Here is a 17,170-nt window from a genome sequence, read left to right as displayed (position 1 = left end):
GATGGTGTCTTTAATTACCGTTCAAAACTGTAATTTTGTGAGAAAAACTTCCTTTGATTAACGAAAAAGACCATGAAAAAGAAAGTAGTTCTAATTTTTCCCATCTCTGAAATGTTTAACATATAATTGTTACCTGATTTTAGAAGTTACCAACGTGGTAACTTTTATTTATTATAGTTTAAGAAGTTACAAACATCAAGCCTTAAAACGCCTCAAAAACTACTCCGAGGAAAAAAGAATATATATACAAGACAATTTTCCTCTCAAAACCCTTTTTCTTTTTAGGTCTCTTGATTGTCAAATATTCTATGAATTTGTATATAGTACAGCGGGGTTTAACAATTGCAATTTTAGCATAAGTAGATCAATCGTGCAGTCTTTTTTTAGTTCGAAAATGACGTGGAAATTCGACCTTATGATTTTTTGGTCGAATGCTAAGGTTGGCGATGTACAGTCTAACCATCCAAGTTTAGTTTAAGAGCTTAAAAAACTGTTTTTTTCTGAATATTTTAAAACTTTTTTTCGTCTTTCCCATGGTGGCAAAATCCGAATTTGGTTGCACTTAGACTTTATCATCTAATTCGACAACATTTTGCTTCGAACATAGCGGATATAACAAGAGATTTGACATCTGGAGCAGAAGAGAATCACAGATAGCTTTGTTGGGCAAAGAAAATATAAATTTGCACCAACACCAACTCACAAGTTTAGTAATCAAACCCTTTCGGTGTTGCAGAAACTTAACAGTAAAGGCGAGAAGACATAAGAACAAATATAAGAATAATGTTAAATTAAAGAGAAATACCTATACATTTTCTTTTTTAAGTTCTTTCTTTTTTGGATTCCAGAGATGTCCCATCTCTCAAAGTTTCTTGTGCATCATTTTCCATTCCAAGGATGAACAGAGCTGCAGCTTGCAGATACAAGGCTGTTGGCCAATCTGGTGATACCACTTGAGCTTGCATAGCATCTCCTAATGCTTCCTGTGGCATATCACTCATCAAGTAACACAAGCTACGTCTCGCAAATACTGTTGGTGATACCATGGTTCCTCCATCTATGAACTGTAAACCCAAAACATATCGATTCGGTCATTGCATACCAATATAGCCAGTAAATATCAGTCTTCCAAACAATTTTAAAACAAATTCTACTGGCCTTTCACTTGTTCTTATGAGTGCATGAGCCCATGATTGAATTTGAGATCCTAATATAAGTTTTTACTGGCATTTATGTGAGGTTTTGGAGGATAAAAAAACGGTTTCAAAGTAACCCATCTTTGAAAATTAATCACGTACTTGCGTGTAGCAATCAATGGCAGTTACAAAGTCTTTGGCCCGAAATGCTGAGTCTCCACGCTTTTTAGAATTGAGTGTTTCCTGTATTTGGCTTGTCCACATTTGGAAAGAGAGCTGCAAGATAAATAAAGCAAATTCTCTGCGATGAGCAATGAAAAGTATAAAAGCTATTACAAGGATTTTTCAGTTCTATAAATAAAGGAGGAATTATGCCACTAAAAATTAGCTAGCTGCATTTTACTGGCATTGACAAGAAAATGAAATAGCCTAATTTCACGAGTTCATTAGAATGATCGAAGAATTCCTAATGAACATAAAGTTGCCTCCATTATCTCTGATCTTAGAAATTTTAATTTATAGATGAATTTGCCAACCTCATTTGCAACTCCCTCATCATCTTTGTATCCAGCCTTCTCCAAAAGTTCATGTATTGCAGTAAGATCCGATCTTGAGCAAGCCTCCCCAAAAGGTGATAATGACATTTCCTTGGAGGAAGCATTCCCGTGGGAAATTCCCATAAGAACGTGAGAAGGAACCTGACATAGACCAGTGGAAAGACAAAGAACTGTATAAATTTGGACGATTCTCTTTTTTCTGCATTATTGCCAACCGGCTGTATAGAATATTACTGGACTGTGGCCTATATTATGTTGCGTACAGTATCAAACATAGCATCTTTTACAGACTATGCTAACTAGCACGACTTTTATGGATAGTTAATATCAGGACATCTAATCAAACGGATCATTGTACCTCGGTTTCTTTCTGAAGAGCTGTGAGAGCAATTACAAGTGACTTGACATTTGGCCTCTCACGAAGTTCATATTGTAAACATCTTGAAGCCAACCTCACTAATTCAGTTCCATCGTCATTAGAGAAATGACCCTCTAAACATGAGTCCATCAGCATCAGAAAATTTTTGCCACGGATAAGATCCAGTGCCTGAGAGAAGTGAACTTGGTTAAAATTCAACATGAAGTTAATTTCAGAATGCAAAAGCTTAAATAATAACTAAAGAAAGCCGAATGCAATATCTTAGGAACCACGATTCTCCACAATGGTATGACATTGTCCACTTTGAGCATAAACTCTCATGGCTTTGCTTTTGGTTTCCCCAAAAGGCCTCACACCAATGGGGATCTATTCCTTAATTATAAACCCATGATCAATCCTTTGATTAGCCAACGTGGGACTCCTCTCCAACAATCCTCAACAATATGTTCTTTAAAATGCTGGTAATTAGTCAGAGCCGCAGCCAAGTTACTAAGGCTAGATTTCCAGAATCACAAGTTTTTGTATAAGATAAAGTTCTGGAGTAAAATTCTTGGGTTGTATTTCAGGATAAAGTCAAACCAAACTTCCACATGCAGAGAAACCTCTAAAGGAAGAAACAATTTACATGGCTTGGGGGAATATGCTTCCCACTGAGTAGGTCAAGCAATAGAGTGCCAAAGCTGTACACAACACTTTCTGGCGATATTCTCCCTGTCAAATGGATATTATACAATTAGCATAATACCCAGAGTGATTAGGAAATGCACCTAAAAAGGTATATATATAGAGAGAGAATTTTACCAACAAATCTTTAAGAATGACTTAAACACACCATGTCTAATCAGTAGATGTTCAATACCTGTTCTCATATATTCAGGAGGGGTGAAAGCCAGGTTGGTACTATAGCTCTTTCCATCTCTGCTGTTCTTCATAAGGCCGAAACATGAGAGCCTGGGATTACCATCCTGTCGGGTATAGCTAATTACTAACAGCCCATGAAATATGTCCCAACACTTGAAAAGAACAAAATATGTACCTGATCGAAGAGAACTCTATAAGCATTAAGATCATGGTACAGCGCCCGTCCCTTGCTACTGCAGTACTCCAAAGCTTGTGCTAAATATAATGCCACTCGAAGCCTCATTGCCCATTTCATGTGCTGGGTTTCCCCTACAAAAAATCAACCATAAATGTATTCAAATTAACTAAAAGCGTGCACTTGCATGCTTGCTATCCAACCACGAACAAAGATAGGATAATTTGTATAGTTTACTTCGATGTATATAGAGTATAAAAGACCAACCAACAAGAAAAAGCGAAATCCATAACTTTCAGCATCATAAACACTCATTTAGCGTCAATGGAAGAGGGCAAAAGGCTAGACGAAAGTTTACAGTGAAAAAGGTGCCTGGAGAGAGTTTCATTGGGCATGAACTCAGCCACTAGTAATCTCTCATTGCCCTCGCAGCAGCATCCGATCAAATTCGCCAACCGCTGGTTCCTTAGCTGCCCCACGGCTCTAGCTTCATCCTGAAAAGCCAAAACACAACTAACAATCACCTTAAACGCTCCTGCTTAGACATTAATACGCACACTCAGACAGCTCAGTAAAATTAAGGCAATGCATAATATCAAATCAGAGCAAAATCACGGACTAGGAATTGGCGAGAATCGGGCCAGGCCGACTTATTGAAGCGCTTCACAGCGATCACTCGGTCATCATCAAGCTTGCCTCTATAAACAACATTGGGCGCTTTCTCACCATGCTCAGAAACAATGTTCTCCGAAGAAAATCCCGAAGTAGCAGCTCTTAACTGATCAAAGCTGTACTCACAGAATCCAGGCAATGCATCATCATTCTCTGCATTCAACAACACAAACAACAACACCCTAATTCCAACAACGACAACAAAAAAAAAAAAAAACCTCTATCAACAAATGAAAACCACAAAGTAACACTCACCAGCACACGATAAGTCGTTGAGATTAGATTCGATCTGAGAAGGCCAAAAACAGAGGCCAAATCTGGAGCAACGAGCTCCCATTGCAACAAACCAAAAATCAGATGGAGAAACCTCAACGAATCAAAGTTAAACCAAACCACGAACTCCTCAATCTTTCAATCCACAACCACGCAACTTCCTCCCTAATCAATCACACAGATTTTGAAGAAAAAAAGTGATGGAAAAAAGGCGAGCAGCAGCAAGTAGGGAAGAAGTTGAAGTAGAGTTGCTTGGGGAATCGAGAAAGTAGAAATTAACAAGAAGAAGGAAGAGGATTGAAGCGATTTTTTTGCTCCGATCCAAAGCCTGTGTTACCTTCTTCACTTTCTTACAGCCTCATCATTTCGCTTCATCACACTGCTTTTTTAGTTTTCTCTTCTCTCTCACTCCACTCAATCTGTTTCTCTCTCTTGTTCTTCAGCTGCGAGTTGTTGGAGTCGCGTAAGATGCACCTCTAAGCGCCAAATTATAAATAATACGAAATGGGGAGTGGTGAAACCGTCGCAATCTTCATGTCCGCGCGTGGGGTAATGTTTTTTGTTTTTTTTTTTTTTTTTTTTTACATAATTTTCTTTTTTCCCCATACTAATATATTAAATGTTTTAAAAAAAATTTGTAAAATCTTATTTTAGAATATTATTATATTTTTTTAAAATATGGATAATTTAACGCATTTTTTTTTATAATTATTAAGTAAAGTTATACAAAATACCACAATTTTTAATTATTTACTTAATACTTTAAAAAAATTATTTGCTACATATAAATTGATGTAAAAATTAAAATTAAATTAGTTACAATTTATTTTATCAAAAAATATATTGTTAAAATAATTTACGTAATCAAATTTTATAAATAAATTATAAAGTCAATGATTTATTGTAAATAATTATTTTATACATTAAATATTAACCTAGTATTTATTAAATAAATTTCAGGTACAACAAAACCATTTTGATTTTTTTTAAAAGAAAAGGTTATATTTGTACAATTTTAACATTATTTTTTTTCCTTTTTTAATTTAATTTTACTATTAATATTTTCCAGTGGTATTAAATTAAAAAAAAAATGGTTGTCTCTGTATATTTGTTGTTGGAGTTTGCGGTCTGTTGTAGAAATATTTACGGATGTGATGATTTTACGTTGAGGATTTTTTAATTAAATAAATAAATGTTAGTCAAAAGTTGAATTTTGGGTTTTTAATTTATTTTGTCACGAAATTTCATACTCTTTTTTTATTTTATTTTCGACTTTAGAAAATGTTTTGTTTTAATATTATAAAACCTTGTATAAATACCGGTTGGGCTTTTTTATATTTAGATTGTGAACCGTTAATACCACGTATTTTTTTGAACCGTTTTTTTTAACCTATTTTTTACAGATATTAATGGATATTAATGAAATTTAGTTATGTTTGTAAAATTTTAAAAGTATTTTTGAAACAAAATATAAAAAAAAGTAAAGACATTTAATAAAAAAAAATACGTTGAGAATATTTTTTGTATATTAATGAAACTATTAAAACATTTGAAATTTCAATGATATTTTATATTTAAGTTAAAAAATATTATCGAACATCCTATTATAAATTTTGGCTCGGCTCGATTGAAAAAAAGTAAATATATTTAACTAATTTCACTATGACAATCATCATTGAACCATACAATATTTGGCATGAACAAAATATTTAATCATTTAAACAAAGGAATTTCATGATTTAATAAATTCTAAATGCATTGGGCAATACTTCAGCATGTTGGCAAACATATCTCCAACTCATTTATTATTATTATTATTATTATTATAATATATATAGAATAAAAAATATAAATATAAATATAAGAACCAAACTAGATTTAGTCCTGTCCAAACCCAACAGTAATCTCTCCATGTCTATAAAATAAAACCCATTCCCTACAAAAGAAAAACATCTGTAATTAATCATTGTCCCAATAAGAAGACCCATCTTTGACCGATTATTGAAGCCTCCTGAACTGAACTTTTGTAACAATCAAAGTCCACCCCTAGCTGATATTGTCTTCTTCTAATTTTTCTTTTCAAGTTTTCCCTCAAGATTTTTAAAACACCTCTCTAAAGAGAGGTTTCCACACTTTTATAAAAAAAATGTTTCGTTCTCCTCTCCAACTGATATGATCTCACAATTTACTCTCTTTGGAACCTAGAGTCCTTTCTAGCACACTGCCTTGTGTTCACCTCCCTTCGAAACTTAGCATCTTCGTTGGCACATCGTCTGGTGTTTGGCTCTAATACCATTTATAACACACACAAAATCTTGAGAAAAAGTCTAAAGAAGACAATATCTGCTAACGGTGAACTTGGACAGTTACATCTTTGTTTTTTTTTTTTGGTTTTGTTTTTGCTATCAATGAGTGCAACACACTCAAGGGGAGGGGGGAATGATGAAGCCCACATGGGAAAAATGGGTAAACAAAGCAAGATACAACTTTAGAAGGCAAATTCACTCCCAGCATTAAACAAAACATTACCCTGCACAGGCCACAGCAGAAGAGAATGGGGATACTCTGCTTGCCCACTTACCAACATTATACAGAGCAAAAAGGCTTTGAATTCCTCAACTGGGGAACAGTGAGAGCTAAGATTAGCTACTTCTTGTTCTTCATCATCAATGTACCACGTTTTGTGTCTCCTTTTATTCAAAGCTGCAAAATTAGTCACTAAAGCAAAGGGAACACCCAATCAAGTGCAAATTCACAAATTAGAGAACACATGCATGGGTAGGTGTGGTGTGGCCTTCTTTTGTTTCCTTTTTCTTGTTCATGATGCATTTTGGAGAAACCAACCAGGCTTTTCGGCTTCTGCATGTACCAAACGACAAAAGCAATGCAAGAATAGACATTTCGGAGAGAGAGGGGGACAGATCTTTTGGTGTTTATGTCTACATATTCGGCTCCCCTTCATTGAGTTTATGAACCTGCAAAAACTCACTTACAGATGTAGGGGAAGCTGTTGGTTTCATTATCTCCTAAGCCATATTTGAGTTCAACAACAAGTGAGAAGGAAAATTCAAATGTGTTTGTATAGCCTAAGTTTACAAATCTACAAATAGCAAATATTGACTTTTTTGGGCTTTTCATTTCGAACTTCTCGAATATTTTAAAAACACGTCTGCTAAAGAGAGATTTCCACACCCTTATAAGGAATGTTTCGTTCCCCTCTCCAACCGATGTGGGATATCACAGTTTGTGTATAGCAGAAATGTTTGGTATGATAATCTCAGATGTTATATTTTGAGGTCAATAAGAAAAGAGAAATCTAAACTTATGACCTCTTGATCAGGATGTATGTTTGACTAGTTGAGTTATGCTAACCTACTTACACAAACAAACAAGTTCATTCAACTCATATCTCCCCCACAGTTCAAATATGAGCTACATAAATGCAAACTTTCAATTGCACATTATACAAATACAGATATGTTAAAATTGCAAGTCAAACAACATCCTATCCCTAAGGGGGCATGTCAGAAGAAAAACATGGAGCTATTACTGGAAGAAAGCCTAAGAATAGTAGCGCGATGTAACAGGTGGGTTATACCAATTTCATGCTTCAAAGTTCAATGGAAAGGGAATATGCCCAAAAAAAGAAGCTAAAAGGCAGGATGATCGGGGGTAGAACTCAAGTGGGGCATCTCAGACAAGAAAGACCACTAAACAGAGCATCGTGGGCCTATGCCAGACCTGGCTGCCTAAAGGAGGCAACATGACACATGCAGCCTCCTTCATTCGCTATTTAAAATAGAGGGGAAAATTGACGACTCCATTCAAAGATTAGGGACGAAAAAGATTAATATCAAGTTCTGTTATTCTCTATTTGACAATGTAATGTATCACTCTCTCATCCACTTATTTCTATTGAATTTTGTTTGAGATAAGGACGGAATGTGGTGTGTGGCAATGAACATGATGATGAGAACATTGTGTGATAGTAACAGATTTTGAGAACTCGTGATGTATAAGGATAGCTAAATGGAAAGATCTTCTATTGTCTAATGAAACTTGAGTGCGAGTTATTGAACCCTCGAGTCATTGTCATCATCATAGTCGATGGCTTAAAGGACGTTTTCAAAAGGTTTATCGTTTGATTGAGAATATATATTTGGCTAGTCGAGCTTGACGGAACAATAATTTTGATGTTCTCATACTAACCAAAACAAAATTTACAGTCTAATTAGGTATATACACAGATGGATGTTGATTGAGTCCCTTGAAAGTACATGCACTATTTTTTTCTCTATGGTTAACAAAAAATATTAGAAGCTACAAAGACCTTCGGCTCTTGTATAGAATGACTGCCAAAGAAGAACAGAGCATTTTAAAGACAAAAGGTTGTTCAGGTTCCAGATCTATCTATGACAGGCCCCTATCAACAAGAGTAAAAATTGATTGCTGGGCCTGGAAATGTATACCTGATATTTACACATCGAACGAAGTCCAAACTTCCAGCTAGATCCTTCCAAAAGGAGAAAGTGGCGGACAAGTTATATGTTCCGCAGGAGCCTCTCTTTCAGGAGGAGCTAGATCCTTCCAAAAGGAGAAAGTGGCGGACAAGTTATATGTTCCGCAGGAGCCTCTCTTTCAGGAGGATTAGGAGTCAACAATCTATCATTATCCATTAACTTTGATTTTCCTGAAGTCTTAGATTCAAATAAGATACTTGCTTCTGGAAGTTGGCGTGAGTTCCTACAATCTATCATTGCCAGACAAATGGAGAATGCTTGCAGAAGCGATAAAGAAGAATCAAACTCAACTGAGTATATCATATCTTTGAAAGTAGCCAGGCTCAGGACGCAATGGTTTTCTGGTACTCCTTCCTGTGAGTGAGAAAGGGCTCAAAAAGATGAATCTAAGTAAAATGCAAATGACCAAAAATAACGAGCTCTCATATTAGCTTGGAAAAATCAAATATTTATACCTGAGGTAAAAGCTTAAACTGGTCTGTTATTGGAGAAGGTTGAGATGAACTTGATTTCCCGATTATTTGATTCTGATTGGCAAAAACTCTGAGTTTACAACCTAAATCCCAACCCCCACAGTCGCACGATCCACCAGAATTCCAACGTTCTATTAGGGATGAAGGTCCACCTTTACTCGGGAGGCTATGCATACCATTTGGAAGTAACACTGTTGCACTGATAAAGGACTCACTGCCAGCAGGAAGCTGAAGCCGCACGCTACCCTCAGACAAGTTGTTGTAAGAACTCAGTTTAACCTCATCGGTAATGGTGCCTTGCTTGATTTTGGGGGGAATTTTGACAATTATAGCAGCTAGCTCTTCATTTGGTAGAAAATCTGAGGTCTGGTGATCTGCCTGTCTCAAGTCCACAGAAAATAAGACAAACTCTCTGGTAGAGGGCTCATCTGGTCGGGTCAAGAGGGAAAGCTCTGAATCAGAAACCTTCATTTGTGCAATGACATTGGAGATGTAATCACGACCTTTCCCCTTACTACCTTGATTTATCCAACTTCCAGTCTTTCTTTTAACTTCCTGAACAGTAAAAAAAGTATAAGTATGGCTAACTGCCCCTTTTCTGGAGCTGGTTAACTTCACCGTAGCTGCAAGAATGTTGGAGACATTATCGACTGCCAAGGTGAACAGAGGCAAGCCATTCTTAAATGTTACTTGTAGAAGAGCACGAACGTCAGAAGGTTCATGCTTCTTGTCCACTGCTGAATCATTGACACTGATTTTCCTGCATCTGCTCATGTCTAGCTTAAGTTTCCTTAATTGTACTGCTGATGTATCCGACGGTCGATTATATTTTTTATCAGCCATGCTATTTAAGTCTTTCTCTATAGGTTCCACAGCCTGATGGTATACTGCAGCCTTTGGCTTTAGTAAAGGATCCAGAAACCTTCTAAGAGGACTGGAACTGGCTCTGCCTGTATTGCTGGGTTTCTCAGTCCTCAAATCATTCAAGCAAGCTGAAGGCATAGCATTCTCTGATCCAGATTGGACTGCTATATGTGCTGAACTTTGATCGCTGGCGCATGAGTTCCCTGCAGAACTGTAATTTTTACATCTCCTACCCATGCCAATGCTTAATCGACTAAAGGGTGAAGAGCTTCTTCCTTTAACAATAGCAACTGTGCTTACTTTCACATCCAACCCAATAGATGCCTCCTTGACCATTGAATTTAAAGGTGCAACAACAGATGTTTTTTCTTCAGATATTCTACCTTTGGACGTACTACACCCTGCTCTAACTGACCTGGATACAGAGCGAGAATTATTGCATGCATTTATGGAGCAATTGTGCTTTTGCAGAAACTGGTTCCCGTTAATTATACAGTGTGTATTGCTTGCGTTTGGGAGATCATGTTTGAGCTTTGCAGGCAAACTCACCGTAGACCTCTTCAGTAATCTCTTCTGACTTCTTTCTTTGGACCTATGACTTAATAAGAATGTTGAATCAGAAAACTCATGGACTTCTGAATCATTGTTTTTCGGTAAGCTGCTGGGTGAAGCGACACTTGCTTCAGGTTTTTCCAAGACATCATGCTTATCTACAGAATCTTCTTGTGAACGAGACGTCTCTACTCGAATAAAATCCCCACATTGAGAAGATGCAACCTCATAGCATACCGCACCTGGCAGAGGTTTACATTCTTGGAGAACTTTTGTCTCTGAACCTGTCTTCTCAGATTTTTTTAACTTTACTTCCCTATCAGCTTTAAAGGAATGCTGGCTACTCTTTATAGACTTTCCTAGGCAACTTAAGGTGTTAATATGGACAAATTTAAGATCTTGGCCTTTTTCATTTGTTTCTCCAAAGGATTTAACAAATTGGGAATGAGGAGAAGCTAGCAGATGAGAATAGAGTGAAGGACGATGTATTCTTTGACGAGGATAAGAGATGTGATCATAACCAAAATGGGGAGATGGGCAATCAGATGAAGAGGATGGAGATCCATTACTTCTACTTGATAAATGTTTTCGGCCATGCTGCCATTTTTCTAGACGCCCCCATTCAAGAACCCCTACACTAAGAACTTTCTCCCGAACGTGTTCACCACGTTCTAGATAGCAAGGTAAATTTGACATGTATCTTATAATTTCCTCCTTCTTGGTCATCTTTCCTGAAATTACATCCTTCTGATGATTTCTAGAAGCCTTACAAGGGCTATCATTGACTTCGCCATATGTAAAGCTATGTCTTTCCTTTTTGAAAGGCTCATGTAGCTTTATACTTTGGCTAGCATGGCACAGTGAAATTCGCCTTGAGGTACCCAAGGGTCGTTGATCATGATAATTTCTTTTAGTCTCAACTCGTTCCATGTAACCATATAGGTTCACTAAGTTCCAGTTGTATTTGCAGTGTTTCTACTTGCTTTGGGTATACTCATTACAGGATAGATTCCAAGCCTTCAATTCGAGATGAAAATAGAAGATCACCAAAGAGCAGGCCGGTAATGGCAGAAGAATAGTGCATTGATAATACATAGTTCTACAAACAAATAAAGCATTAAAACAGAAACGAAAGCGAACAGTTCTACGGTCGATTCAAACACTTTCGAGGAGCTAAAGATAAGATGATAAACAGATCAGTCTCAATCGATTACGATGATGGAGACAGAGAAGATACTCAGTTTATCAATAACTCTCCTCGTGAATGATTGGAAAGAAAATAGAAAACTCCGATGATAACAAATTCGAAGCATATTCTAAAAAGCTATACAGAATATAAACATTCCAAAACTCCAAACCTTTCTCTAAATGCAATTAGCCGAAACAAAATAGCAATTACAAAGAAATAGGCCAAACCTTCAACTCGCAGCACAAAAATCTTCTCAGGCTCAAACCAAACAAGCTAGTTTCCAGTTAACGCATGCAGCACGACACATCAACCAAATCTGAACCACTGAAACCGCCATTGGAGGTACCAAAATCAACTGATAGTCATAGAATATGGTGTCGGTGCTCGTTCCTATCACTTTCCACGTCTCGAAATCAAGAACAGTAGCTCGGAGTGCGGAAATCTCCCGAGGATCTCAATGCTTTTGGGTTTACTTTTCAGCCAAAAATCGGATGAAGAACGGAGAGAATATTGCCCGGGAAAAAAAAATACTCTGAAGGCGCAACAACCAAGAACCATAGAGGGCTTTGAGTTTGGCTATGGTTTGGGCGTTCGAGTTTTTGACTGGCTGGGACTGGTCTGGATGGTGAGGTAGTTATACTGTGAGAGCGAAATGAAAGAAGAGCTCGCATCGTTTTCATCTGATCGATGACATAAATTCTGGGTCCCACTTCCTCCACTTTTTTCTCTTTTTTTTTTTTTAATAATTTTTCCTCTATTTCCCATAAATTCTCTTTTAATATTTATAAATTATTTTCGTTAAATTATATATTTTAAAAAGTCTAAATTAATAAAAAATAATCATTTTCATTCCCATTTTAAAAATATCTTTTAATTCTAAAAATTTCACTAATACCCTTTCATCTTTTTGTAAAAATATGGGTAAAATTTAAAAATAATATTAATACCTTTAAATTTTATAAAAAAAAAATTCAAAAAATTAATTTAGAGATTAACCTATTGATACTTCTTGAATAATTTTTTTTATGTTATTTTTTAAATATGTTACTATAAAAGTATTTTTTTTTTTAATTTAAAAGATGTTTAAAGTATTAATAAAAGTTTAAAAGTTTAACATGATAATTTTTTTTTTTTTAAGTTTAGAATATTTTTAGAGAAGGTGGGAAGTTAATTATTTTATTAAATTTACTTTTTAACCAATAATTTTTTTAAAAAAAGAATATAAATATTAGCTCATAATTTTTTAATTATAATTTTTTTTTATGAACTTCAGATAAGTTATTATGTTCAGCCGCTTCGATTAAAAACATATATTTTACCCAATTAGACAAAATATATATATATATATATATATATCTATTTTACTTTATTTTCTTTTATTTATTTATTTATTTTTATTTTTATTTGTAAAAAGAAAAACATGAAAAATTCAATTTTAATCATTTAATGACAGTGTCACACTAAAGAAAATCATTAATAAATGACGATCCAATTTCATGTATTGACCATAATCATTCATCTAACTTTTACATCTACTTTCAATTGGTGGGGCCCATCCTAAGGGTAATTTTCCTCTACAATCATGTCTTTCGTCTGCTTCTGTGGAGTTTTTAGCCATCTGCTTCTGTGATTCTCTGATCCCCTAATAAATGAGCTTCATCATGACGTGGCACCGATCAGACGGTTTACGCGGTTCCTCTTAAGCCGATGCTATCATCGGGAGCCGCACACCTTATATTGTTCTCTTTTGTATTACAAATATATATATATCCAAAATAAAAATCCCTTTCAATTATTTTACAATACGATAATGGTTTAATTAAATTATTTTTTCAATTTCAAAATTATTTCGAAATACATTTTAATTATTTTAATTAGATTTTCTAAAAAATAAAAATAGTGTAAAAGTGAAGACATAAATAAAAAAATTATAGCTTTTTTTTAATTATAGAAACTAAATTATAAACTAATTTTCTAATCACATGATACTATTTTTAATTTAACTTAATAATAATTATAGCAATGAAACTATAGATTATTTTACTATTTAATTTAAAAATTAAATTCTATTTGGATTTCAAATTATATTTATCAATATGAAAAAATATTTTTTTTATCATGTTTTAAATTTTGTAATTATGCAAAAAGGAATCTTTTGAGACCACATTTTTTACATCAAAGTTGCAGCTTTATTTTTTATATTTTATTTACTTAGAGATCTTAAATAAATAAAAATAAAGAATTCAAAGGTGAATATTTTTTTACATTCCCTTACTTTATTCACTTTTTCTTTCCCAAATAACTTACCTTTTTTGTTTCCAGTAAAAAAGTTTAACCATAGTCAACAAAGGTAAATGTAAGAATATTCTCACTTTCTTCCTTTATTTATATATATAGACCACTCTAAAGAGTCAAGGTCTTAAGAGACGGTAATTTATCTTATGTTAGATGTCAGCCGTTCGAAAAAATAATAATTTGAGTGGTATGAAGTTTGAATGCAACCTATCGCGTAGATCAAGATATTCAACCAAATGATTGACTTTTTGAGTGTTGACCAGTAACATATATAAATTTAATCAAGTTTAATCACACAATTTTACTCTCGTTTCCTTTTATTTAGGGGCATTTTTGTCTTTTTAGTATTGAGAACTTTTATCAAAAGGTCTCTTTTTCAAATTTTCATAAATAAAGAGTGAATAACTTCCACTTTATGAAATTTGAACAAAAAGTATGGGTAATGGTTGAGAAATTGAAACCACCACTTCCCTTATTGAGATGGACCACTGACATGTCTACTAAGGTCGTCTTATAGTCTAATATGATTTTAAAAAACGACTATATTTATTTCGGTTAAATTATAAAAAAATATTTTTAAATAGTTTTTTTATTTAAAAAAATCGAAATATTAACTCGAAATTAGAAGCTAAAAGTTCTTATATTATTTTTGAAATATAAATATATTTAATTATTGAATGAAAAATTGATACGACAGTGACTTAGAATGCATGTGTAACTATAATGTTTGTCTATGTTAAATTTGAATATAAAAAAAAAAACATTTAGACGTTTAACATGTTTTTTACATGTAATGTTAGAGAATTGGGTGAATTTGGACTGCCCAACTCAAACTATAAAAAAAATCATCTCATATGCCTTACTTTTAAATTACTATGAATATTTAGAAGTTACAATTCCTTAATTTAAGATTATTATAAATATTTAAAACATTTTACATTTGTTTTCGAGGTTAGTGATGTGTTATAACTTGGAAATACTCAATATCTCAAATTTATTAGATATTTTAGTTATTAATATAATTTTTTAAATAATTATAAAAAAACAACCAAATTATCGAAAATATGAGGTTATGTTTCGTCAGATTGGTTGCTCGATTCACTAATTCAATTAAACCAATAGAATAGAAAGTTATGTTTGGTTGAATTGGTTGCTCGATTCACTAATTCAATTAACCCAATCCACACAAAAATATAATCACTATACGAATTTATAAATTTATAGGAACTCAAATGCTTATAATTTATAGTTTTATTTTCCTTTATATTATTTTAATTCAGTTTAAATTTAAAAAATAAATAAATAAAAATATATATTTTTAACTAATTAAATTTTATTTATATCGATTTATTATTGCTCTAAAAGTCAAATATTTGAATATTTAGTTAAAAAAAATTGTTTTGCAAAAAATTAGATTTTTGAAGAATTTCAAATAATACAAAAAGAAAATAGGTGTGAGCTGGCATAAAGCTGAAACAATATGATAACTTCGTAGATACATGTCATCAACCAGTCCCATATTTATGATAAAGCGAAAAGTCGAACCCACCCCCATAATTTCCATATATTTTATTTTCTCAATTTCATTATTATTTTAATCCACATCATCTATAGACACGAATGTCGAGTCGGTTCGCTCAGGTGCTCTTCTCTTATCTTCTCTAACGTTCAGAGTTATTCTGGTTTGAGAAAGGAGTATGCACTTTGACGGCTAAGCCTCGCTTATGCATTGAAAAAAATCGAAAGCTCTGTTGACTCAAACATATAGTCTCAATTACGAGGAAGTTCTTATTTACCTCACTATAGTAACCAGTCATATTAGTTATATTAGCATTGTGAGATTATTAAGGGCTCGACTATCAGTACCTCAAGTTTAACATTATCTTAACATTATTTAAAACCGTCTCATTAGGGTTAAATATTTAAGTATTATAAGTTGCGAGCTACAAATTTAGTATAACTCTAGGTAAATACACGCTTAATTTTATTTATTTATTGAATATGATTATTGACCGGACATTTAACTTGAGATCCACGTGGTGCGAAATAATTGGCTATCGTAAAATACATGGAAATTATATATATATATATAATTGAAATATTAAAAAGAAATTCATTCGTGCTTGTGTGGCCAAGCTTGAGAGCTTTGGGCCTTTCCTTCGCTTTTGTGAATGGAAAGCCGAAAGTGATTTTTGGGCCGTAAAGCATAGAGGCCCACTGTGTTTATATATCTTAAATTTAACTATTAAATTTTAATTTAATTTTGGTTTATATATCTTAAATTTTTAAGTTTTTTTTTTATAAATTTATTTTATAATAAATATTAATAATTATCCTTAAATAAATGAGTTTAATACAATTATTTAAACATTTAGTCAAACTTTTGTTACTGTATATTATGAAATAAATTATATTAAGTGAGATCTATAGGAAATGTTATACCATTATAATAATTTATTAATAAAATAATAATATACTTTAAATTTTATTTGTTTTTTTTTTCATTATAAGTATATTGTATATGTGGATTAAATTTTAGGTTTCAAATTTATTTACCCATCATTATTAATAATTATTGTTAAATAAATAATTTTAATAAAATTATACATAAATAGTTAGTATGTTCATCAAATTAAATAATAATGTAGAGTGAAGTAAATGATAATATGATAATAATAAAAGTAAATTATAAAAATATATAATATATAATATACTTATGTGAAATATAATATTTGATCTAACATAGAACAAGGTTTTTTTAAATTTAATTATTGTTATTATAAAATTTAAAATCAGTTATTTATATTCCAGAAAATATCAATTATATATTATTTATTGTGAATATTAAAATTGACCCATAATTTAAAAATTAGACCCATCCAAATAATAATTATAAAATTCCTCTTATTATAAGCTCAACTCACTATTTTTTAAGCATTAAAATTAAACTCAGTGAGAAAATAAGTTGAAATCTAAATTACATTCCCACTACTAATTAATAATAATTTGACGCTGATTAAATTAACTTTTAATTTATTAAGACCAATGTAAAAATGAAAAATAAAAATAAAAAAGTTGACGTGGTGCCAAGCCTTGATTCTCTAGTGTCGTCGTCGGCTGGTAAGCACGCTGTGTTTCGTTGAAAAGGTCTCCCGAAACGACCTGTCGTTTTCTACTACTTTTCTAATTATTTTCTCCACTCAATTGGACATGCTAATTACATA

General features: G+C 33.0%; 2 protein-coding genes across 5 annotated transcripts; both read right to left on the bottom strand.

Annotated features, from left to right (window-relative positions):
• Positions 1 to 632: 632 nt before the first annotated feature.
• Positions 633 to 5,416, bottom strand: LOC111500019 (probable serine/threonine-protein kinase BSK3). Its single transcript, XM_023151796.1, has 11 exons — positions 5,405 to 5,416; positions 4,036 to 4,435; positions 3,728 to 3,933; positions 3,467 to 3,602; positions 3,109 to 3,242; positions 2,932 to 3,037; positions 2,698 to 2,783; positions 2,052 to 2,240; positions 1,673 to 1,834; positions 1,299 to 1,412; positions 633 to 1,064 (listed from the first exon to the last, which is right to left on the bottom strand). Exons 2-11 carry the CDS (start codon positions 4,115 to 4,117, stop codon positions 822 to 824), a joined length of 1,458 nt encoding a protein of 485 aa, XP_023007564.1. The 5' UTR covers positions 4,118 to 4,435; positions 5,405 to 5,416; the 3' UTR covers positions 633 to 821.
• A 1,094-nt stretch (positions 5,417 to 6,510) lies between these two features.
• On the bottom strand, positions 6,511 to 12,290 carry LOC111500017. 4 transcript variants are annotated; one of them, XM_023151793.1, is made up of 4 exons: positions 9,029 to 11,866; positions 8,685 to 8,927; positions 8,523 to 8,613; positions 6,511 to 6,756 (listed from the first exon to the last, which is right to left on the bottom strand). In XM_023151793.1, exons 1-3 carry the CDS (start codon positions 11,390 to 11,392, stop codon positions 8,560 to 8,562), a joined length of 2,661 nt encoding a protein of 886 aa, XP_023007561.1. In that variant the 5' UTR covers positions 11,393 to 11,866; the 3' UTR covers positions 6,511 to 6,756; positions 8,523 to 8,559. The 4 variants fall into 4 exon arrangements, with proteins under 4 accessions (XP_023007561.1, XP_023007559.1, XP_023007560.1 ...); XM_023151791.1 differs by lacking the exon at positions 6,511 to 6,756 and adding an exon at positions 11,879 to 12,290 and having other exon boundaries at positions 7,450 to 8,613; positions 9,029 to 11,479; XM_023151792.1 differs by lacking the exon at positions 6,511 to 6,756 and having other exon boundaries at positions 7,450 to 8,566; positions 8,638 to 8,927.
• Between the last annotated feature and the right edge of the window lie 4,880 nt (positions 12,291 to 17,170).

This window comes from Cucurbita maxima, unplaced genomic scaffold (assembly GCF_002738345.1).
Source record: "Cucurbita maxima cultivar Rimu unplaced genomic scaffold, Cmax_1.0 Cma_Scf00027, whole genome shotgun sequence".
Lineage (NCBI taxonomy): Eukaryota > Viridiplantae > Streptophyta > Magnoliopsida > Cucurbitales > Cucurbitaceae > Cucurbita > Cucurbita maxima.
The sequence above is the reverse complement of the archived record's forward strand: the minus strand, read 5'-3'. Positions and strand labels throughout refer to the sequence as shown.

Bases quoted from the DNA above. Each gene is read 5' to 3' on its own strand.
- LOC111500019 (XM_023151796.1), bottom strand. From the start codon at position 4,117: ATGGGAGCTCGTTGCTCCAGATTTGGCCTCTGTTTTTGGCCTTCTCAG. The intron at 3,934-4,035 runs GTGAGTGTTACT...TGTTGAATGCAG, and splicing joins CAACGACTTATCGTGTGCTG to AGAATGATGATGCATTGCCT. The intron at 1,835-2,051 runs GTACAATGATCC...GGTCTATGTCAG, and splicing joins CTCTTCAGAAAGAAACCGAG to GTTCCTTCTCACGTTCTTAT.
- LOC111500017 (XM_023151791.1), bottom strand. From the start codon at position 11,392: ATGGAACGAGTTGAGACTAAAAGAAATTATCATGATCAACGACCCTTG. The intron at 8,928-9,028 runs GTATAAATATTT...TCTCACTCACAG, and splicing joins AGTTTAAGCTTTTACCTCAG to GAAGGAGTACCAGAAAACCA. The intron at 8,614-8,684 runs GCTCCTGCGGAA...CCTGAAAGAGAG, and splicing joins CTAATCCTCCTGAAAGAGAG to GCTCCTGCGGAACATATAAC.